Genomic DNA, 25,272 nt, shown 5'->3' with positions numbered 1-25,272 from the left:
ACTTGGCAAGCATTTAAACATTGATTTAAATGCAATTTATTATTTCTGTGTGATTATTAGACTAATATTGTTCAGAGATAACGATTTCTGTCAATTTTGTCTTCGTGATGTATGCACATGTGTATGCTTGTGTATGTTTTTATACACATACAAACACACGTGCATAAATACATAGCTTTTTGAATCTGGTCGCGAGAACAGAAGAGTACCAGAAACACTTTGTTTAAGATTTCATAATATTGTTATACACAAAATTACTATAGGCATTATTTTCTTAAATATTGATCCTTAATATGAGTTTCCGATTACAACGTTTACTGGAGATACATTATCAAAGGAATATACAGTGACTTGCAAGTGAAGGGATTCTCTAAATAAAATTTTTGGTAACAAATCCCAAACAGGAAAAATTATGATTATTAAAGTATTCATTTGTATGATTACAAATTAAACACACGCATTCTATACCTTTATACGAACAAATGTTTAGAAGATACTTAGAAACAACTTTACCGACTCTTGCATTGATTTTCAAAGTTATTTAAGACTGAAATTCTACATTTTCGACCACATTTAGGGAGAAGAAAGGAAACAAAACTTATCAAATCTTAAATCATAGATATCACAAACTCATGGTTACCTTAACGTTAATTTCTTTCCTATATTGCTGGTTCCTTACCCTTTTTAGGCCCACCAGCGGCCGAGCGGTAAAGACGCTGAACACTGGTAGTTCGGTCCGAGGTTCGAATCCCGCGAACGGGCTGGCTGCATGGGCGTTTTCGTGGTTTTCCCCATGTGTAACGTGTATACGAGCCAGTTTCCCTTAGAAAGTCCTCCACGAAAGGCATCCCTCCCCTTAGGCAGATAGCCCTAGTGTGCTTTGCCATAATTAAATACACCACCTTACCCTTTTAGATTTATTCAAATATAAAAGCGGCACAATTGCGCCTGAAAAAGATCACGTACTAACGGGAATATTTTTAACCATTGCGCCAAAGAATACACTTTAACATCAATTCGTATTTAGCCTTCTCTTAAGTCTGACAGGGCCCACCAGCGGCCGAGCGGTAAAGTCGCTGAACACTGGTAGTTCGGTCCGAGGTTCGAATCCCGCGAACGGGCTGACTGCATGGGTGATTTCGTGGTTTTTCCCATGTGTAACGTGTATACGAGCCAGTTTCCCTTAGAAAGTCCTCCACGAAGGCATCCCTCCTCTTAGGCAAATAGCCCTAGTGTGCTTTGCCATAATTAAATACACATACTTAATTCTGACAACTGTTACGTTTTCGATGAGCAACAAGAAGATAGGAAATTCTTATGCTTTCACCGCAAAATTTGCAATTTAAAGACCAATGGCCGCTAAGAGGTGTTGGATGGCATGATCTTATACAACAGTAGTAATAATATTTCTCAGTAAAGTCTTTGCTTTAACATTGCAAAAGCCGTAACTTTATGTCTAATGTCAGAGGATCTCAGCTTCTGAAGCTTGTCTGTCACTAAAGGCGCTCGATTTCAGGGGGATCATTCAACAATGATTCTTCAACTTCTGATATTTTCAACCCTATCGTATGACAGATCTTAAAATAAAAGAGAAAGTTAAAAAATATAACTAACGCATTCTACAAAATTTACCAGACACAACAAATACAGAGTATGCTTTGAAACCCTGGAGTAGAAAATGCTCTTAAAAACTCGTTAAGGAAACCACAGGCTAACTGAATACTGTAGCGACACAAATAATATACGATTGTTAATTTGTGTTTCTGATTTTAATCAATGTTATTAATGATTATCTTGTTTTCCTAGATTCTTAACTAATGCGTTAGAGTGCAGTGTTCCATGGTCTAAACCCGTAATCCAAATACTAATTACTCCAGGTTAATTTTGGTTAAGCTGGTAACTAATCACTTTCATGAGTCTATAACTGTTTTTTTTTTTATCCATGCATGGCTATACCATTTTTGTCAGAGCAGTTTGCAACTACATAAAAATTGTATACATGATAGTGTATTGCATACATATGTTACCGTTGAAGTATGAAATCCGTTATTTCATAGACCACCTAGTTTACCATGAAATAATTGATGAAGTCACTTGTAGTGTATAGTAGTGTAAATATTGTAGTGTAAATTCTCATTCCACACTTTAATTAGTTATTACATGGAATAACGACCTTCTAAACTATAAATTAAACGATATTATCATTCCGCTTGTTAACAGTAGCTAATATAATTAAGACACGATAACACGCCGAACAAATACTAATTCACAAGTCAAACAACAAAAATCAGCGTTATATTTTCAAATTTTCACAGGACTAGTTTCGAAGGCTGCAAAAGCGCAAATGAACGAGATAGGATATAATGATTAGATAAGATAAGAAAGCCTGGACAGAAAATAAGCTAGTGGCGCCATCTGTTAATGAAACCAGAACTAAAACATAATTTCTCTAAAGGCCGAAGGCAAAGATGGATCGGAATTAGGATCGTTAACTAGAACAGAAAGATTTTTTTGAATGTGAAAATCCTCTAGAAAATCCAGTTCTTCAATGAAAGATGTTTTTTGAATAATTTTGGCAGCAGAAAAATTGAAAGTATGATTTTCGGACCAACAATGTTGCAGAACAATGCAACAGAAGACTTCTGTGTTTCTTTTTTTCTAACATATGCCTCATGTTCCTCGACGCGAAATTTTAAGACTCTCTTAGTTTGGCCAAAGTAAATTAAACCACACTGGCAAGGAATCCTATAAATACCCCAGGAATTCATATCCGGAATGGGGGTCCTTGAGTATGGAATTCAGAACTTTATTGATGGGAGAATAAACGACCCGAAAGTTAAATTTCTGCAAAATATGTGCAACTTTATAGCTAATTGATGGAAAGAAGGGAATGACAACATAATTTTTATAATCTTCTAAAACAAGAGTGTGCCTTTTAGTATGCTGAGATGAGAATTTTTTAACTGCTTGATTAGTAATGTTGAATGAAAAGCCCCTGTCAATAGTTATTGCTTTTAAATAATTTAGTTCTTCATCAAGGGGTAGTTTGGCGATTTGGAGTACACGACTAAACAAAAGTTAGCTTCATTTTATTCCTATGTTTTCCGTACTCTTCAAGGTTGCTCCTGTGAAAATTTGAAAATATAACACTGATTTTTGTTGTTTGACTTCTGAATTAGTAGCTTATATATTGCGATATATAGGATGATTTCAATTTAAGTTCCAAATTCAAAAGTCTGCAAAATCAGAACTACTGGTCCGAAACGTGTCCATCATTTTCAACCGACTATAAAATTTTATATAGGCTATTACATAAATATTTGTACTAATTTTATGGGCAGATAGGGCACGTGAAAAACACCGAGAATTGCATATTAACCCATGACGTCGCACTTAGAAGCGGTGTAACACCAGGGTGCCTGGGTCAAGGACCCTACCCTTTGTCAAACATGTAGGTTGTTTCGAATGCTGTCATAAGTAGCTAACGTAAGATATGCAAACTCAAATAGTTTTAAACTAATTAAAATGAATATTATATCAAAATTCTAACCACATTGAAACTAGCATTGAAAACTAAATATTTTCTCTTATTTCCAAGCAATACAACTAGGTTTTTGCTGCCTCATATCGTACCCAGAAATCCGAGAGCTACAAATATTAATATTGTTGCGTGCGTACGGATTCGTTACGAAATGAATGCACAAGTCCGATGACAAATGAAGAAAATTTATTATTATCACAACAAATATGATTAAATGTCCTCAAATAATCGTGCAGTATCACAATATATCACAGTAGTATCTTCTAACTACTCAAACGTTCAAGAGAACTTAATTCAAAACAGCTAAAGAAAGCTAATCCGCGAATTCGCTACAATCAACAAGAGTAGTTTTCTAAACAAACTCTTAAAACAACAACAAACTAAATAACTCATCGAATTGAAATCGAAATCGAAATCGAAATCGAGTCAATGGCTAGGCGGAAATTAGTAGTCAACCGCTACTTTAACCGTCTCTGTTGGTAAATTACCCTAAGGCGTTGGTACTTAAGTTTTAAATTAAGGCGATTTACGCCGCGCCAACTAGGCGAAACTTGTGAAATTTTGTGAAATGTAGGTGGAGTGGAGGGAGATGATTGGCAGGAGCCTGTCACGTGGGTGGTCACCCACCCAAGTTCAGACTCCGAGCAAAGCAGCTTACGCGTGCAATGAAAAATATTGGATATATTAATAATTATCAAGTTTTGAAACAGGTTATCCAGATTGGAATAATTAAACTAATATCGCGATCTAAATGAAGACAAATGGCACAACTAAGTGCAACAGATTAGCTAAACAAAATATTCAAATTCATCCTTGCTGTAAAACACAGATTGGACAGTGGTAGTCACGTGGGGATCACCCTCCCGTGAACTGTTCACAGCTATCTTGAAATAGTAGATATCACAATTCAGTGAAGTCTTGGTCTGAGAAATTAAACACTAAAGTTCTTGTACAACACTGAGGCACATGAGTTACTGAAACTATACACTATGTACATATAGGGACGGCGGTATTTGAGCGAAGTAGCAAATGGTGAAAAACATTTTACACTAGCAATAAATAATCAGAGTTTTGAAGATCCAGGTACACGGATCATGTCCATAAGTCCACAATATTACAAAGTCTCTGATATAACAATAAAAAGATTACGAAAATGACAAATATAAGATCAGTGCTTTGAAGATCCAGGTACACGGATCATGTCCATAAGTCTATAAAGTTTCAAAGACATTGGTAAAATGACACAATGAAGATAAAATAAAGATAATACTACTATGTACAATATATACACATTTACCATTTGCTGTTACGGAAGATGCCTCTTGGGCGCTTTGCTGTAATTTCTATAGTAGGATCATAATTTATCAGATTACGGATATGTTCGTATTGAGAAAGTTCTATTTTAGCATAGAAATTGTGGCTCGTGGTGAGAATTTGATCAGCTATGGGTCTTATTTTTAGTTCTTTATGTATCTGCAGGTTACGTACAAACCATGGGGAGTCAACAATTTGTCTGAGTATTTTGTTCTGAAAGACCTGTAGTTTGTGTTTATAAGTCTTGTACACAGTGGCCCAGATAGGCGCTGCATAAAGTACGGTGGGTCTTATTAAGCTGGTATAGATCTTCTTGAGACTGATATTTAATTTAGCATTTCTTCTTATTAAAGGGTAAAGAGACATTTTAGCAGCGGTGGCTTTGCGCAAGGCATACTCCGTGTGTTCTTTGAATAACAGCTGTGAGTCGAAGACCACTCCTAGATACTTGGTACTTGAAACAATTGCTAGGGCTTGATCATTAATTTTTATATTTACATTCACAGGAGTGAACTTCCGATGACGTCTGAAAAGGAGAATTTGGCTCTTTGACGGATTTACTTTTAATTTCCATGAATCATAATAGTGTGTTATGATATTTACTGCGCTTTCAAGTTTATCTACAGCGAGCTGAGGTTTTAGCGACTTGGTTAAAATTGCTGTGTCGTCGGCATATTTCACTACTTTTGCATTCAAAGGAACCGGCATATCATTCGTGTAGATATTAAACAGAAGCGGTCCCAGAACGCTTCCTTGAGCCACTCCGCTTTTAATTCTTTTTCTTGAAGAGAGAGAGTCATTAATTTTTACCTGAAAGGTCCTGTTTTTAAGATAGCTTTTCATGAGCTTAATAAAACTGATGGGCAGATGAAGAAGGTGCAGCTTGTAGAGGAGACCCTCATGCCACACCTTGTCAAATGCTTTTTCTATATCTAGAAAGCAGCTGGCGATTGTGTTCTTTTTTGCGAAGGAGTCTGCAATAAATTCTGTAACGTTCAGTAGTTGGTGCACGGTACTATGACCGGCTCTAAAACCAAACTGCTCTTTAGATATAATTTTTTTATCCTCTAGATGTTGAGTTAATCTCTTTTGGAGCACACGCTCAAATACCTTTCCCAAACTGGGGAGAAGGCTGATCGGACGGTAGGAGTTTAAGTCCTTTGGATTTTTCCCCGGCTTGACAAACGTAATTATCTGCGCGTGCTTCCACTGTTGCGGAAAGTAATCGAGCCTCATACAAGCATTGACTATGTTTGTAATGAGGACTACGTAGGTTCTTGGGAGAGCTTTGAGAACCGTATTGGTGATGCTATCGTAGCCGGGAGCTTTCCTGGACTTAAAGTTGCTAATTATATAACTTATTTCTGTTGGAGAAGTTGGTTTGAAGTGATTATTACAATTTCTGTCAGCTAGGTGGTTAATGAAATTATCGACTTCTTCATCTGTCTCATCATTATTAGAGGCATGATTGGTGAAAGTCTTTTCTAGATGCTGCGCAAGTACTTCAGCCATGTCATGTTCAGAATAAGCAATTCCACTACTGGTGTGGAGAGGACCAATATTTCTGTTATTAGTATTCCTTAAGGAATTTCCAATACGCCAGACTGTATTCGGAGAGAAATCCATGGAGTCTAAGAAATCGTCCCAACAATTTGATCTGTACTCTAGGAGGAGGATCTTGATGTTCCTAATTTTTCTGTTCAGATTTCTTTTAACAGTAGGATCGCCTGTTCTTCGCCAGATTTTTGCTGTGCGGTTTTTGTCTTTTATTTTCTCAATGGTGGGGTCGGGGAGCTTGTCTTTCTTATAATCTTTGAATTTGGTGGAATCATCAAGGGCTTTCTTAATTTTACTATTGATCTTAGTGATATTGTACTCAATGTCTACAATATCGGCAAGAGCCGGGTGTGCAGGTAATTGTTCCAGAGAATTATTGAATTTCTGCCAGTTTATAATTTTCTTTAAAGGCAAGGTCTTCTCAAAGCCATGGTAAGTAAATTTAACAGGGAGATGGTCAGAGGTTAATTGATTAATCACCTGTAGGAAAGGGATTTGCTGGATATTTTTTGTAATAACAATGTCGAGAACATCCGAGCTGCCTGTATGATGATACCTGGTAGGTTCCATTGGTCCAAAAATTCTAAGGTTATTCGTAAGAGCATAGCTATAAAGTTATAAAGTTTGTTGCCATTTGTGCTATTTCTTTGACAATTCCAGCTATGATGTTTAGAATTCAGGTCCCCTGCTATAATAACAGGGTGAGTGATATTGTTAAAAATTTGCAAGTCATTTCTGGTGAGAATGTTTCTGGGGGGATTATAAGCCGAGATGATGACAATCGGCTCATTTGTGCGACGAATGCACAACGATCGCAGTGGTTTCAATGCTGCTGCTATTGGGAATATTAAACTCGTTGGCGTGCAGATGCCTTTTAATTAATATCATAGTACCGCCGCCCCTGTTATGGTCTCTGTCCGTCCTGAATGCGTTGTAACCATTGATCTTGAACTTATCATTAGGTCTGAGCCAAGTTTCATTCACTAGAAACACATCAATATTATGGTGATTAAGGAAGTTTGCAACTTCAACGTTCTTGTGGCGAATACCGTTGGCGTTAAAAAATGCGAGGTTTAAACTGCTGGGGGCAGTGAGGTGAGTTCTTGAATTACTGTTAATGTGGTTAAAATTCATAATTGATGCTTGATAAAAGTTCAAAGGCTTCCCAGCCGACTTGGAGTTTTTCCAATATTGATTTAGATTTTAAGAACCGCTCGAAGAAAATTTTTCCTTGCAGGAATAATTTCTTCAGTCAAATCATGAAATCGGAAACGGAGCCTAAGTTCTCACTTTCGACAGCTGCGTCCTGATTGGTGGATGAAGCATTCTGCTCATTAACATTTTCACTGCTATTTTGGGTTATGTTTCTTCTTGGCAGAGGTGGGAAATTTTCTAAGTTGATATCAGGGGGATTATTTTTTGAAGTTTTTCTCGCTTCTTTTTGGAATTCTTTTTCTGCAATTTTTCTTTTTAAATTATCCGGATGCATTTCGCAACCACGGTACGAACTAATGTGGGGGCCTCCGCAGAGGCAACATTTGCCGGGTAAGTTTCTGTCTTTTGTGCATGTAGTAGTAATATGGTTTTGCCCGCATTTTAAACACCTGGGCTTGTGCTTACAGTGAGCACGACTGTGGCCATACCTCTGACAGTGGTGACACTTCATTGAATTGAGAGGTTTTCCGTCTATTTATAAGATTTTAAATCGAGCGCGAGAATTTTCTGGAACTTTCTCGAAATCAAAAAGAGATATTTATTAAATGTTAAATGCACGCGCTCTTGTATTTTCAATTTTCCGGCTTAGCTTTCTTTTAATATTCGTCACGCGCTGCACTGCGCGGGAAATAAAACCATTTAATTTACAATTCAACTAACGTTAATTATTTAAATGCCAAATTCGTAACAATATTTCACGTTACGTCAAAAGAATTGACATTCAAGAGAGAATTATGCATTTCTTAGATATAATATTTATCAATATTTACAATTTAATTGTTAATATCATAATTTTAAGATAAAATATATTACTTTTAAATTAATCTGGGAATATAGCGATATAAATGCATTCCATTTCTTCATTATTTGATTTACACAATGATTTGGACATATTGATTCTTTTTGCATTTATTATGCATAGACACATATAGAAAGATGTTCAATGCAAAAATTTGCAGCAATTAAAAATACTCATTTTCATAACCAAACATTTATTTCATAAATTTAAATACTTATCGAAATGTCTTCAAAGCTACATTTTCGCGGCATCTGTAAAAGTTCAATTAACACTGTATTATGCACCTTAATTAAATAATAACTAAAGGAAAAGGAATTACAGTGAATTATTTAATGCAATATAACTAATCGCTGCAGCCTATAATTATTAATACATCCCTATTTAAGCTTAGTGAATGTACAAAATATATGTACAAGCTCGGGCTCAATATTTTTTTAACTTAAGAACTTTATTATTATTTTTTTATTGTCTAATTTAGAAGAAGAAATTATTCTAATAAAAATTACGAGATTCGTGTGGGATACATAGTTTGAAAATGAAAAAATACAAGAGAAATTTACTGGATTGTTATTTAATATTTAACATGAGTGTTATAGCATATGTAATAAATATGATTAGAACATGAATAAAAACGGGGGAGAGGGAATCTCTTTATCATAAAAGTGTTTGTTTTTTTAACACGAACTAATTTTTAAAAAGTACATGTCAAACAGAATTATTCAAGGGAAACATCAAAAAAACATTGAGATAGTAAATAAACTTAACTTTCGATACATCTTACTAAAAGTTAAATTTACTATAGTTAAGGCATAGTTAATGCTACATAACTTCTAGCTTAATCGCAGGACTTAGAAGAGAAGGGCTAGCTCATAGAGCTTTTCCCCCTGAAGCAGAAAGTGAGAAGTGATGACGTAGCCATGATGACACTGAGCGCGCCAATATAATTCACAGCTTGGAAATTAGCGTTTTTGAACCAGCGTTTAAAATGAGCTGTGTGTGAAAGATAGCTATAATTTGGAAGAGGCAATGTTACTGCTTTATGCATTTTAGACTGAACCATTAAAAAATTTAATAATGCTTACTCAATTTTAAAATAATAGATAAAATGTGCTACTCTTTTAACATTAAGTTCCGTGGTTTTTTTTTATTTTTATTTGCAAGTTTTTTTATTTAATGCACGTTTATTTCTAATAATTTCTTTATTTGCATGCTAACTGAGAGAATTTTTATACTGCTTCTAAGATAACTATAATAGCAGCTATTTAAATTTACTCAAAAAACAACTTTACATTGACATATGTTTAAACATATATGACATATATGGCAACATTTCTGCTAACCTACGATTGATTTTTTGCCTAATTGTAAATTTTACATTGTTATAATTCTCTTCCGATTCAATATAATAGATATTTTTTAAATAATTTTGTAATTTATACTTATATCTATATTACAATTAAATAAATGTATATAAGATTGTTGCCTTAATTTTGACAAAATAGCTTTATTCAGAGTACCTAAAACAGTTATTTAATTTTTCAAAAATGTGAGTAAAGGAAGCAGGTCTTTTTATGCCAATTACTTTGATGTTTTATACTATTATATTTTATCTAAAATGCTAATCTAGCCCAAAATCTAATCAATAATTAGTTACAAAGGATACAATAAGAATAACTTTAACAAAATTAGTTTGTTAAATACTTGTTATTCTTGTTGGTACTATTTTGGTACTATTCATAATACCGAAGAGATTATCGATTAACTCATAGAAGTCAGATGCTTTTTGATTTCCTGTGGGGTGGAGTATACCTTTTGCGGTACTTTTTGAAAATAATGTTTTCTCTGGAGCGACGTTTTGTCTCTCATTTCCCTTGACCATTAAATAATTCGGTTTTAGTTTGTGACACAATTTGATTTCTTCTCAATCTCTATTTAAAACCTCTTTAATAATATCAAAATTTAAAACAGTTCCATCTTCTAAAACAAATCCTTTATCTAAAACGTGGTTTCTCAGTAATTTGAGGCAGAGCGCGAAATGAGACCTCTGATTAAAACAAACTGCACATTTTGAAAAGAACCAACTTAGTCCAGTTTAGAGTCATAGCAGAGTTTTCAATCTATATGCATTTCGTCGAAACTGAGAACGCATATTTTTTCTACAGAATACAAATATTCGCCTCTTTCCTTCTTTAGAGTAAGAACATTACTTTGAATTCTTGGACTACACTAAAATTTAGAAAACACTAAAAAATAAAATAAACACCATTTCTTTAATTTGATAATACTAGGTAAAGATATTCCAATTTTTAAAAAATTTTTTTTCTTTCCAAAAATCATAGCTTTAAGATGACAGAGCTCTTATAACGATGCAACGTGAAATATTTTCACTAGTCCACCTGATTTTTTTTTCAGTAATGCATTAATTAATCTCCGTCTTTATAAAAATAGGCTTTAGACATTTTTCCAAATTCTCTGATTTGTGCTCCCCCCCCCCAAATTTCGCTATTTGAGATTTTAATTTCTGATACCAATTTCTGTCTAGATGTCGTCCACCTTCTTTGTCGCTGAACAAACATTCTAAAATTTTTTTTCTCTATTTTTCAATACTTTAATACAATTTAATACATTTTTCTTAGGATATTATTTTGTTCTTCAAATTATCAATGCATTCTTGTTTATCCTTAAACATTCAGGATGATCTACATTTTCATTTGTGAGTTTTATTTCAAAATCATTAAAATTTGATTTATTATTGTCATCATCAATTTCGATTTATTATTGTCATCATAATTTACTTTCGGCACAGCATTCCATTTCAACAGTTTTTTTTGTGGCTATCCAAACAAGCGATTTTTCATATCATCTTCATAAACACTGCACAGAAAATGTTCGCTGCAGATTTTTCCGCTCTTCACATTAATAGAAGCTTCTCTTTGACATTTGTGTATCCATTCTTTCGTCAAAAGCAAACTCTCATTTGGATCCTTTCGTCCCATGAAATAAAATATCTCATCCTTTCATACATTTCTGTAATAGAGACATACATTTTCATACATTTCATATCATTTCTGTAAGTGCTACGGCACGTTACTGCAGCGCAAAAAGCCATATTACGTAAACGATACTTTACAATATAGAATTTAAAATAAAAACTGACTAAAATTACATATATATAAATTATTTTAAATATATACATTATTAGAAAACAGATATATATATATATTATTAAAATTAATTTGGGATATGTAACCTCTAGAAAATAGTCTCGCAGCTCAATGAAACTACTGTTTTAAACGCGGGAAATCAGGATAGGTGGCATCACAGTGACGTCAGATTATTGCCTCGTCACTGTGCCCATTAGCCACTAGCCCCCATTAGGCTCGCGTCGGCGAGGAGTCGAACAAAGAAATGAGCTAGCCCTTCTATTTATCCCTGGCTTAATCGTATACTCTGTTTAAGCTCCATAGTGTTTGAAGACGGCCTTAGTACTATTGCCCTCCCTCGTGACGTCTTCGTCCTTCTCCCATCAAGATGGCCTTGACAGAGACCAGGGCAGGCATGCATTTAATGTATGGATCTGCTGACAACAATGCATAAGCAACTCCATGATTGTATTGAGAATGACTCCCATAAAGAGGTGCATCGAATCGCCGTTTGTCTTCGAATGGGCGCCATAATTTATGTGAATATGGGTCCTTAAAAGGTAGTAGACATAGGTCAGGTCACAAGTGACTTATACGTCCTCCATGAATACAATATGTTTGATGTGGTAGAAAGGAATGCCGAGTACTAGTCTATGTGCCGTCGCTGCTGCCATGGGAAAATAACGGAACAGCGCATGTCTCCTTCATTCTGCACGTGTGCATTTTAATTAGGAATATCTCCATCAAGGTGCCCAATATGGTTATTTCTACTTTGTTCACTAATGAGGCATATTTCATGCGAGATTAGATGTTTAGTCAGTACAATGGATATTTATGGGAGTTTTATGAGAGTCCCAACAGAATGAGACCGCAGATGCCCAGCTAAATGTATTATCTAATCTGTTTAGAACAGGTTATACAAGGCTTACGTGATTTTGTGCCAAAAAGTACGAGCCGCAACATGTGGCTTCATTATATTTTCGAAGACGTTTGAATGTGTCGATTGCTTAACAATAGATTGGGCGTAATGGACCGATTGTTTGCCACCGTGCTTTCTCGATTTCATTCTTTGCAGGAATATTTAAAGTTACTGCGTATGAAACACGTGTCGAGTCTGAAAAAGATCCGCTTGCAAGAACAGTTTCTGCTGCTGAATAATATCAAGCAAATCCAAGTGTTTTTGACAGTAACGCGTCTTCGCTGTAACGCACGCATCGCTTGTAATGGTGGAAACTTTCAACATCTTTTGTAACATTTTGAAATGATATCATCTACTACGGCATTTGTGAGCAATTAAATAATTTTGATAATCTGTCTTGTGTCTCTTCATTTCATGTACCTCTGACACCAGTTTCCTATGATGTTTCCAGTCTATAGGTTGTTATGTAGTTCTCGATCCTACTGATGTGCCCTACCTCCTCTTAAACACCATACCAATATTTATAGGACACTCTATGTAGTAATAATTTAAACTTTTGTTTCGCTTGAGAAATCGAACGCATTACTTTCATTTACATGCAATATTTATGTAATAATAATTTACTGAACTTAGGATAGAGATTAAGTATAGCCGAATATTTGTTTTGTACGAGATTCACAGAACATCAATATTAATCTTGAAACATGATACCGAGGCGCTGATTGAAAAAAAAAAACAAGGTCAAATAATGCCATTAAGTATAATATTCAAATATATTCAAAATATCCAAAAGTATGTAGTAAGCCTGTCTACATATCGTGCTTAGAAAGATATATTTTAGAAGACAAAGTTGTCCAAAAGATCTATAAATTGTGTTTTAATGAACTGATTGTTCCTAGGTAAAGAAAAACTCTTAAATAAGATTTTTAAACTCAAGATGAAATTAATGCAAAATAAATCCCATTCCGAAGCCTCTATAACAGCGGTTCTCAACCCTTTGACTAATGCGTACCATCTAAACACAAACTAAAAACGTTTCGTACCACCACTACAAAGTACTACTCCAACTACCACTCTGGAATTGCTCTTGATCTTGAAGCTCAGATCGCATAACTTTGCGAGCGTTAGAGAAAAACCTTTATCAGGAGGTTGGGGTTTTAATTTTTGAATTTTAAGTTGAAAATACTTCGCTTCTTTAAGTACCACCGGTTGAGAAACCCTGCTCTATAGGCTTACATCTATATCTCAATACCTGAATTTGACTAATCCTGTTGTAATAAACGATTTTGTAGCCTCTTTGTATAAATAATATTTCGCATGTTGTATGATCAAGTTAAATTGTTTATTTTATGCTTTACTTGTCTTTAATTAGTTATTCTATAAATGAACCAGTGATTCTATAAAATAATTAGTGAAAGTGTGGAATTACTAATTTATTACCCACTTTAATCAGTTATTTAATGAACTAACAGAATTAAACACTTTAGGCAGTAGCATATATATTACTTTCTTTTGTTTGTACTTGCCTTTTTATTGTATTAAAATATATCACACTGGATGTGCATATACATTCAATTTTATCGTAATCATATTGCATTTGAAAACTAGTATATACATATTTTTATGAAGTTTCTAGATCTGGAAGATACACAATAAATAAAAGCCATTTATTAGATAGAAACATCACATTTATTAAGTGAAATATTTTATTAAACATTTATTTCAAAAGTACAAAACGAAATAAATTTCTAGGTTAAGTAATGGTTTCATAAAAAGTAAAAGTTTAGAATATATTTAAATAAAAATTTAGATTATTGAGGATTATTTATGCCATGAATACAATACAGTATTGACCCGAATATAAGACGCCCTTGCAGTTTTGAAGGCGTTTTATGACAAATTAAAAGAACACTTATAGGTAAAACGACATCACATACATATAATTCACACTGTTACAGATCATCATACTGTAATAATATGTAACAAAGTAACTAATGATACTCACATATAAAAATTGCTTAGAACAATTTTTTTTCGGATTCAGATTTCAAAGTGAACATAAAAAATAATGAAGTTACTTTTAATTGTCAATACAGGGGCACTTAAACGGCCATTTTAAGGTATGAAACAGGCGTATTCTGCCCTATACCTTTCAGAAAAGCATATAAAGATGGGACAAAATTATAAGATACATTAATAACTCGCAACATTTTTAAAATAAAAAAAAAAACACATGCTATTTTCAAATTTAATAGTTTGTTTTAAACTAGTCCGAATTTTCTCTAAATGCTTTTGAAGTTATCGTTTACAGAAAAAAATTAATGTGAAAATAAAATTCTTAGTACTTCAAAGTAAGAATTGTTTCATATCCCCTAAAATGGCTATAATAAATGGCAATATAACCAACTAAATAATCAGCAATAATATGGAAAATTTAAGTTAAGTAAGTGAATTAAATTCAACATTTTTAACACCAATCAACTACAATACATTTTCTGCACCTATCTGTATTTACATTCAGCATATTATAATTCATGGACAATTATTTAAAACCTTCTACCTTTTAAATCCAAAAACATTAAAAAAAAACCTTGTTTTTATGTGTTATAGATATCGCATTGCTAAATCGAAATACGAGTTTCATGTTATCACCCACCACTTTTAATTCATAATAAATATTGTATTTTGTAAAGGTTGTATAACAAACAGTTAATCTTGAACTTAAATAACAATATTTTTCTTGCTAAAATATGGCATTTTTCAGTAGAACACGTTTTTTTCAATAATGATGATTGATAAATACAGTGCTCGTTTTGAAAGAAACCAGTTTTAAATGTACACTGTACCAATTTTGTTCACAAGGTAACAATTTTGCTGCAAAACAGTAATTCCTTCCGACACGCAAACATTTATGCAAACTCTAATTTACTTATCTTAGATAAAGTGACAAACAACTTCTTTAAAAAAAAGCTCGCTATTTTCTGCACCTCCAATTTCGATATTCCTCAGAATCGCCATATTTGGGCGCCTATTTTCGGGTTTACACACGCAAGAACTGCCAAATGCAAGTGTGAATCATGCATGTGCTTAAACATATGCACAGTGAAAGACTAACCATCACTTCGCTCAGTATTATCCCTCGGTGATTAAAAGTGAATTCCGGCCTAAAAATTCCTCCTTTTAAATTTGCTTTTTTACAAGATGCTTCTTTTTATTATTTATCAAATCTTGGCAGTAAAATTAGCAAAACAAATATTTTTCGTCAATTCAAAATCTCTACTAAGTAGGTCACTCATGGGGGGTAGGGATAATCAGAAAGTACAAATATGAGTATTCATTTCATACAAATTAAAACATTTGTTCCCTTACCATACTATGCTAAGGGATTATGTCTACTGTATGTGAAGTACTGTAGACATAGGTCTACTGTTTTAATTTCAGATATACATACAGTAGATGGAGAGAGTTAATTTTTCATTTCATACAGTACACAGACAGTAGACAGAGTAATGAAAGGATATTTCATACAGTAGACAGAAAAAATAATGGAAAGAAATTAAGAACTTCTGATTTTTGTTCCCCCCCCTCTCTATTCGACAGTGTGAAAAGGTAGTCAGGTTGCTTAAATATGGTAAAGCACTCAAGGGCTATCTGTCAAACAGCAAGGATTCCTTCGTGGAGGAATTTTCTAAAGGAAACGGGCTTATATTCACGTTACACACGAGAAAAACCACGAAAACCAATTATGCAGCCAACCGTTCGACTGCGATCGAACCCAGGTTAAACTGTCAGTAAAGCAGCCGTCTGAATCAGTCGGCAACTATTAAAAACTGCAAAAGAAGCATGTACACATATCTTTGACTTGGCTAAGCTTGCGTCGTATACTATATTATATAATAGCAGAATTATATGCAAGATAAAATTCTACCTTTAACTTCTGTAGCCCCCTTTAAATCTATCAGAAGGCCTCCGATAACCCTTCTTAACTTGGTTATTTCTTCTCTATCCTAAAAATAGTAACATGATTGTAATAAATCTTTAAGCACACCATTTGAAATAAATCTCAATTATACTATTCTTATATAATGCCAACGACATCCATACTTGAAAAAGCAAAATCTTTCATTCAATCATAATTAAATCAATAGCAATAGAGCTACATTATGCTCTTTTGCGAAGTAATATCAATAGAGCTACATTACGCCCTTTTGCAAAGTAATATGAAGAAATAAAAAGCCATTCAGCAGCTTCCCTCTTTGCCTCCGTATTGAATTATGCCTCACATCACGGGTCACCGGTCTAAACCACTCGACCACTTGTGAGATCTTATGATACAAATAATTAAACCTCGGTAGCTGCCCATTATGCAGGGTTCATTAAAGTATACCTTAGTAATTTCCTGGCAGCGCTGCTCGTGAAATTCTACATGCGACTATCATTTACAAAAACAGCTTATGTGCCATTGGATAATATTACACATGGGTATAAACTCAGAAAATATCCACATAATTAACCCATTCATTAGGAGTGAAAAATCGTGCCAAATAATTAATATTTAGACGTCAGACACCGATGAGTTGGATACCAAAATAAACCACATAGGATTTTTATATTGCGGCAAAGAGCATTACAGTAATTTGCCTAACCTGAAGGATGTCTTCGTAAACGCTATCCTAATTGATCCCATCACAGAATAAACTGTAGCTGTTCGCTAGTGCTTCTCCGCTTACGTTCGGTTTATAAAGAACGCTAACTCTCATTGGAAATTGGAAATATCGTAAGCTGAAAAATGTAAGTAAATGCATATCTACAAAGCATCATAGATACGCCAAGCCTACTTCAGTATGTCCAAAGGCACACATTAGCCTATAAATTCATCGCCATTTAGCAAAGTTTGTTTTATAGTAATTTTCTGAATATCTGATGCTATGTATCGAATATCGCTCCATAATTAAAAAAAATTACGTTTGAAATGCAACTCAATATCACTGTGCGCATCAGAAATCGTAACGAGATTTGAATTGCTCAATCTAACTAGAAAGCTAAAAGGCAGGATTACTATAACTAAACCAAATTATGGTTTTCAGTCTTATTAGAAAATATGAGATTACTGGTAATTGCAAGTGATACATCCACAATTACAGATGGCATATTGCCCTTGTGAGTGACAAGCTTTTTCGCAGAATTTGGTTCTTACTCTCATTGTCTTTATAGCAAGTAGGAGCATTCTTTGTTAGAAATCGCCTTTTCTCATATGCGTTGCATATATCGTACCTAGTGCATATTGCAAAAAATAACCTCGGAAATAATCATCTTTCAAAATTCGTATTTGCTTAATGCATACCCCATTTGAACCACCTTAAAACCGAAAAAACGTCAAATGTCGAATTACACGTTTATATATGTAATCATTTGCATTAGTCAAAAATCAAACGAGCCTCTTACGAAAACATTATCCGAAGCTGGTTGCCAACTCCGCATAGCTCAGTTGGTTGAGCGCCTATATGCAGCCAAGAACTTGAGATCATCGTCAGCATGAGCAGATCTTTAGAAAACCATCACAACATGTATTATATACAACAACAGTCTTTTAGAATCGTTAATCATTCTGAAAAGTATTGTAACAGATGAAACAGAAATCCAGACAAAGGGGGTGATAATGTTCCCGTGAACAGCAAAATGCATGTAAAATGGATTTAACGAGTACATGAACGAAAAAAAAAAAAAGCGGTTGTCCTAAATACAAGAGGATTTCTCAGAAATTCTACAGCTAACAATGATATTCTTTAAATTTCTCTTACGGAACATGAAGATATTTAACAGATTAGGTTAATCAAGAAAGCAACTTGTTTACCTAATGAAAGGAACGATTTCATGGAGAACTTTTCAAGAGAAAAATGGGCTCATATCTACTTTACGTGCAGTCCCCAAACAATAAAATTGCTGAAGCTTCTTGGGTGCTGGAGGGCACATGAAGATGAATTTTGATTACATAATTGAAGATTATGGCAGAGCAGATTAAAGACTAAAAAAGGATGCTTTGATGGAGAAATCTTTAAAAAAATAGGTTTATTTTCGAGTTCCGTATGAGAATTTTTGACTAAAGAGCTCACATAAAATGCCTTCTAAAAATCTTGGTAGCATTTTGTTTCAAGTTACGTCAAACAATTTTCAAAATGTTCGTAATTAGTCAACATACTATTAATCAAAATACTGATAGAGATTCTCTCGGTCTGTCGACCGATTTACGTCACCAAATAATTTATCATAACTTAAAACAATACATGCATAAAAATGATGCAGTAAGTGTTTTTGCTGTTATTCATGGTTACGTATTTTCTAAATCATAAATATTAAAACGAGCTCATAAGTTCAATTCATAATTTTTGCAATAAAAGTTCATAAATTTGAAATTGACAAAAATTCTTGAGATGAATTCCTCAGTTTCTGTTAATTCAATTGCATTTATCCATCAAAGATTTGCTGTAACACTGGCAAAAGCTTCCAAATTTAGGAGTGATTTTACGCTTTGATAACGTAATATTACATAACGAAAAAATTGAAAAAGTTAAAATTTAAATCATCAAAATGAGTATTATGCAATTCGTGAAAAAAACTTCAGTCATTAAGGACGCTGCACAAAAGTTCCAACCAACTGTTTAAAAGCAAGTTAAAAAATAGATTATTTAAAACCAGATTCTTTGATATTTTAGATAAAATTTTCAAAAGCCTAATTAGCTTCCTTTCTAATTATATAAAATATCTTTTCTATAAAAAATCTCTTCCGTTTAGAATCTTTAAGCTTCCGATTGCTTTTCATTGTCATTCGGAAGATCCCTTGATATGACTGGTATTTTATGGAATCTTCTTCGACAGCCCAACATAGGGCAGGTTTCAAATCATCGATAACAACACTAATCATAGCTTTCTGATCAGGTTTTACTAATAACTTGCTGCGAAAATTTATCACGATTAATGAATTTAGTGATTTCTCTCTAGTTTCCTCAAAGTGGATATTTTCGTACGTGTTAGAGATATCACAGAAGATTTTCAAAGGTTCCCCTACTTCATTACTATCCGGTTCTAATTTGATTTGGATGCCAGTGATTCGAAACGATCCTTGGAATGATTCAATTTCCAGATCATTTTTTATGTCACCCGGGAATAAGCTATCGAAAGATTTTGGACCTGCATTGATTAGAGGTATGGTAAATTCAGATGGTTCCAAATATGTGGAAGTAGTGATCGTACACAAACCTGTGTAGATAGGGAATGGCGATGAAGAGACATAGTCATCTTGAAGAAAACGTTCCAACATTAAGAGCTCTTTCTTGATACCGAAGTAATTGGCATAGCAGATGATTTCTCCGGCATTTTCAGAGGTTACTGGGTTTTGAACGAAAAAATTATGACATTTGCTCTGAAGTTCAGCAACTGCATAAAACTGAGAAATGGAATACACTTCCAAGGCCACTTTCCAGTTGACAATATTGCATGATCCGGAGAATAAGAAGCTGAAAAGAGTAAAATTTGTTTTGCGTTATTTGATTATAAGAACAACCATTTTAAAGAAGCAGATATTTAAACAATATATATAATATATAAAAATAAGGTTAAAATAACAAATATATGAACATAAATATATAAACAATATATAAACAATAGGCTTAAAAATATACATGTAAATAAAAAATCTGAAAGTGACAAAACAGAGCGAGGAGTTACAAAAATGAAAACAGCAAAAAGAAGAATTTTCATTTGTCAGGGCTACTAACAAAAGCGAGGGGCTCACACGCTAATAATAAAACAAGAATAATATAAACATAATAATATACACATTTATAAACAGCGAGATGAATGAACAGAAGAGTGAAATACGAAAACATTTTTCTGTGACTATTAGTACCAGATTAACAATATGAAAAAAAAATATTGCAATAGGTAAAGCAACAATGTTGTGTTTGGAGAAGATTTTAGTCAAGACTATAGATTTCGAAGACAAACAGATACAAACCCCTTTTAATCAGAATCAGAGAAATTTTAGTCTCAGCGTAGATTTTTAGTCTTGATTTAAAATCTACGCTGAACACAAGGCCGTTGCTTTGCCTAATTTTATGTTTTACTTTGACATCTCTCTTTACTACTAAGAAGTTAGTGACAAATTTCTCGATAATGTAACTGAAGTTAATTGTATATATAGGTGCGACACTGAAAATTGCGAACTGGCGAATAATGGCCGAAGAACCGTGCTGCGCTTTTTCGTTTTAAAAGCGCCAGAACCCGGATGTAAATCGGATATGGTGCGGCTGGAAAAACACGGAACATTAGCTACAATATGGTTAAGTTTGTTCAGAAACTTCTATTTAATACAAAATATTTTAGGATTTATATTTCAAACCCGATGACATCCTAGCGTATTTCTGCTTCCGTTCTTTACACTGTCTAAGCTCATCTGTGGCCAAGTCATGAGTCAGCTGAGCATTGGTAGTTCGACCCAGGTTTAAATCCTGACAAATACATTGGTTGTAATGGAGTTTTCATGATTTTCCCCCATGTGTTAAGTGAATACTTTCTCCACCAAGAAGGCATCCCTTCCCTTAAGCAGATAGCCTAAATATGCTTTCGAGAAATTCAAATAATCCAATTTTTAGTCCTGCTCTCAGAACCTGATTTACTTACGGCTAAATGGGAATGCAACTCCTGATTTTGGCTCTACCCTTATATTCGCCCTAAGATCACCAAATGTGGCGATATGTGTTCTGCGCTGATTTCTGGCGCGATTGCGTGTTTATATGGCAACCCTTTTGACGTTGAAAGCTCTTTTGCTGAAGTGGTTTAATTGCTCCTTGGTTCGTGTCGCGCGTGTTTTGAAATGGCCTATGTTGCAGTGATAAACGTGGTGGCAAGATTTTAGCCGCGTAGTTTAGATTGTGTGGAAAGTAAATTTAGTATTAAAAGGTACGATGTTGGAGTTGTTAACGAGTCTTTCGTTCACGGATGTGTTTATGAGGATCGAAGAGTATTTTTGGAATTTCTGAGGGACTTTTAAAACGGAGTCCGAAATGCGAAGCTGCTACGAGAACTCGGACGAAGAAGGGCGTTTCTGATAGTTCTTGTGTGGATTTGCAGTTAAATGCTTGCTGGTAAAGTATGTGCAGCGGAGTTTAAGATTTGGATCGTGGTTTTCGTGTAGTAAGTTAACTTTGGAGGAAGTTTTTATCGTTACTTTCGAAATTTTGATTCGCAGAAAGGCACGTGATGTAGAAGATCATGGCATGGCACTTTTGTTCACAGACCTTGTGTGACTGGCGAAATTTTATTAACGAATGTATTATGGTACGTGCATTTTATTTTACTGTTTTTATTTTGTAGAATGTTCATTGTTTTTTCACTATGAATTTCTGTTGTTATTGTTGTTTTTTGAATTGTTTGTAATTTTAGTTATAGTTTATTTTGTTGGTTTGTGCGCAATGCCTAGATTGTGCAATTCGTGGATTTTTTTTTTTTTTAAGTTTAAACAGGATGAAATTTAAAGATTCAAAGAATGGTATTCTTTGAAATTTATTGTTGTTATGTTAATTTATTAAAGCGAGGTGTGCGTAGTTCGTAGATTCGTTCGTTGCCTAGATTGTGCACTTCGTAGATTTTTTTAAAGTTAAAACATATCGCTGTGTACATGGATTCTTGTCAAACATTTTTGGTTAGAAACTTTACGTTTTTGCTATCTAAATTTTTTGTTTTTGTTTCGGATTTTTAGCTTAAATTGTGTGTTCAAAACTTGGTTTTTGGAGACATTTTAGGCTTAAGGTTCGAAATGTAGACAAAAAATTTAGATAGTAATATGGCAGCGTGGAGTTTCTCGCCAAAAATATTTGGCGACCTGAGGGGCGCATATACGAGTAGTTCCCTGTTTTTCAAGGTACGTTTTAAATTCTTCCATATATTTAAAATGTATAGAATTTTAAATAATTGCAGGTTTTAGAAATATAAGCAGGAACAATGCTGTTTTGCATTTCCACTGACGAGCGATTATTTGGCGAGATCTGCCAGCGTGCGCTAATTTGAAGACACAATTTCTGGTATTGTTTTAGGACCTCATTTGGATGTCGCCACGTGAATATGTGGGACTTCGATTATTTTAATTGTGGCCATACATTTATCAAACTGATAAATAATAAAAGTGTACTATTTTTGGCCTTATTTCTAGTTTAATTAAGGTTTGTAGCAAAACTTGCAAGAATTCTTTAGTTCCTCTCTTTATCCCAGTTTTTTCCAGGAAACATCACAGAAATCATGCCGACTGTAAAAACAAAATAGTGGTGAAAATTATATTTTGTTTAAATACTTTTAAATGAAAAAAAAATAGCCAATTTTTAGGTTATTTGGAAAATGACGAATGATCTAAATGTTAAAGCAAAATTTCGTTAAATATAACTAAACTATGAATCTATTTATTTGTTAATAACTTATGACATTTTCAGAATTTCTATATGAAAATTTTGTTTTTCTTCAGTATATTCAACAGAAGGAAAAAATCGCCTGAAAGCAATGTTCAGTTCTACATTACAATTTTAGCAAGATACTCGGGCAGCGCTTAAGTCTCGAAAATGCTCGACTATTTTCAAGGTTATTTTAAATAAACTCAGCTCTGAATTAAAATCGCGTAAATAAATTATTTGTTGATTTAAAAGATGTTTATTTTATTTTTGTGTGTGGTTAAATATTTTTTCATGATATTAAATTTAAATGACTGCATATGACGTGTTCCCCGACTTAGTTGAAACTCAGATGACTCAGAAATTTATTGCAAATCTGTAAACTGCTGCACATATTTAAATTTAACACTATCGTCCATGAGAATAGCACCTTCATCACATACCGCTTCGCAAAAATTATTCAAAATTGGCACTTCTGCATTCAATGTGAAACTATAGTTCTTTGCTTATCGCGAATCACTTCTTATTCACAATAAGAGTTCTTTTTATAAGCTTTTATTTTGCTCGCTTGTTTATCGCTATGGTCAAAAGCTTTTCTTCGAAAAAATTCCCATATCGTTTCGAGCTCACATATAGCGCATACACCATTTCAATTTAATTTATAGCTGATACACCTATATTCAATTTTAATCCATTAAATGTGGCAAAAAAATATAATTGATCAGAAACCAATAACGCGAACAAACACACAAACAGACACTCTTCTTTATATATATGATATAATTAGCAAGGCAGCAAACGGAGCACTGTATATGCGTACTTCGATCCATATTTTGAAGAATTCTGATTGCGTAGTATGCTAATATATTGACTTGTTAATATCTAAAGAACTTGGCAGTCCAAGCGGTTTTAAGCCCATTTTATTTGCAACTGACATTTGCTGCCACAGTTCGCTTGGCACGCTAACCGTGCCTACTCAAGAACACTTTAAATTTTTGTTATTATTGCAACAGGAAGCAGCATAGCGAAATTACGTCCAAGTAGAGGCAGAAGCTGAAGTGCGTAGTTATGCAAGATGGAAGCACACAAAGAGAAATTTTTGGTTTGAGTTAAAAGTTTCAGTTAGCAATTATTACTTCATCAGCGCTGCGCAGGCCATGCAAAAAGGAAAGGTCTCGATAATGTGTAAGATAAAAAATATGAAAGCAAACTTCTAAATTTAATTGTCTATAATAACCTCTTAGTTTTTATTTAATTTCGGGACTTCCTCTCTCTGTCTAAAAATAGCGCCATAAGTCTAAACTGTGTTATTCAAAGTAATCATGCGATCTTACGTAATGCTTAATGCAGATTTCTCTTTCCCAATCAAAATAATTGTAAACCCAAACCAACTCGAACTGAAACTTGGCTTCCTCCCTTCTTCCTCTGAAGTACTGTGACTCTCTCTCTTCTGGCTTACGCTTTCATCCTATTAAGACGCTTTCCTGCAGTCATCTATAAGCTGCTATGATAGCTTCTACAGGTATAGTATCAAAATTGTGAATATTCTGGAAGTGGACACGATTGGAGTGCAAGTGAATTGGGGCCACCAAAATGTGAATTTAAATAAATAAGGAATTTAATTCGGCTCGACTGCTTATTCTTCAAAATGGATGGACGCTCTAAGCATCAAGTATTTACGCTGCTGCGTAGCTACGTCGTAGTGGTTGTCGCGTTTGCTTACTAGAACTTTACTTCCACGAACGTCCTCTGGCGAAAGAGACTAAAAGTAGTCAGTTGAACGGCTGACGCGTCTACCAGATGTATAACGATAGACCGTCTCCGTATAAATTATGCTTGTAATCATTATAACTTGTAAATATTTTGTAGATATCTTTCATACGAATTAAAATTTCTTAAAAAGTTTATAGCTGTGTTTCGCAGTGAATCGAAGTTCATTACAGAGACGGATACCGACAAGAAGGAAAGGCAAGCAGTTCAGGGCAGCCCTATTTAGAAGGTAAGTGAACTTTCACTTATCTATTTACTGATAAAAAAATTTTAATAGTAAAAAGTTGATAAAATTTTTTAACATGGCGCCCAAACAGGGACTGCCAGTAACTGCTGTTTTCCTAACTATTGAAACTGTCTAAATTGATATCAGTTATATAGATAATGCATAAGCATAAACAATTAGTGAATTGCTGATAGTTGTTGAATTATTGAATATTAAACAATGACGGAATTCATCGATACATTGAAAAAGAAACGCGGCCACATAAGGGCTGCCGTTACAAAATTAATTGGCCGAATTGAAACTGAATTACCAAAAACAGAAGTGAATGCAGAGGAATTAGAAATTTCCTTAG

General features: G+C 33.9%; 1 protein-coding gene across 1 annotated transcript in view; it reads right to left on the bottom strand.

The window, feature by feature from the left end:
• Positions 1-14,154: 14,154 nt before the first annotated feature.
• The window catches only part of LOC146995426 (uncharacterized), a 31,796-nt gene continuing 20,678 nt past the window's right edge, over positions 14,155-25,272 (bottom strand). The window contains exon 2 of the mRNA XM_085823794.1: positions 14,155-20,002. Coding sequence (XP_085679920.1) covers positions 19,219-20,002 — 784 coding nt within the window. The 3' untranslated portion in view covers positions 14,155-19,218. The remainder of the gene's footprint in view (positions 20,003-25,272) is intronic.

This window comes from Stegodyphus dumicola, chromosome 9 (assembly GCF_044657685.1).
Source record: "Stegodyphus dumicola isolate Sdum_Otavi_A_Nest chromosome 9, ASM4465768v1".
In the NCBI taxonomy this organism is placed as follows: Eukaryota; Metazoa; Arthropoda; class Arachnida; order Araneae; family Eresidae; genus Stegodyphus; species Stegodyphus dumicola.
This window is presented reverse-complemented; position numbering and strand designations above follow the sequence as displayed.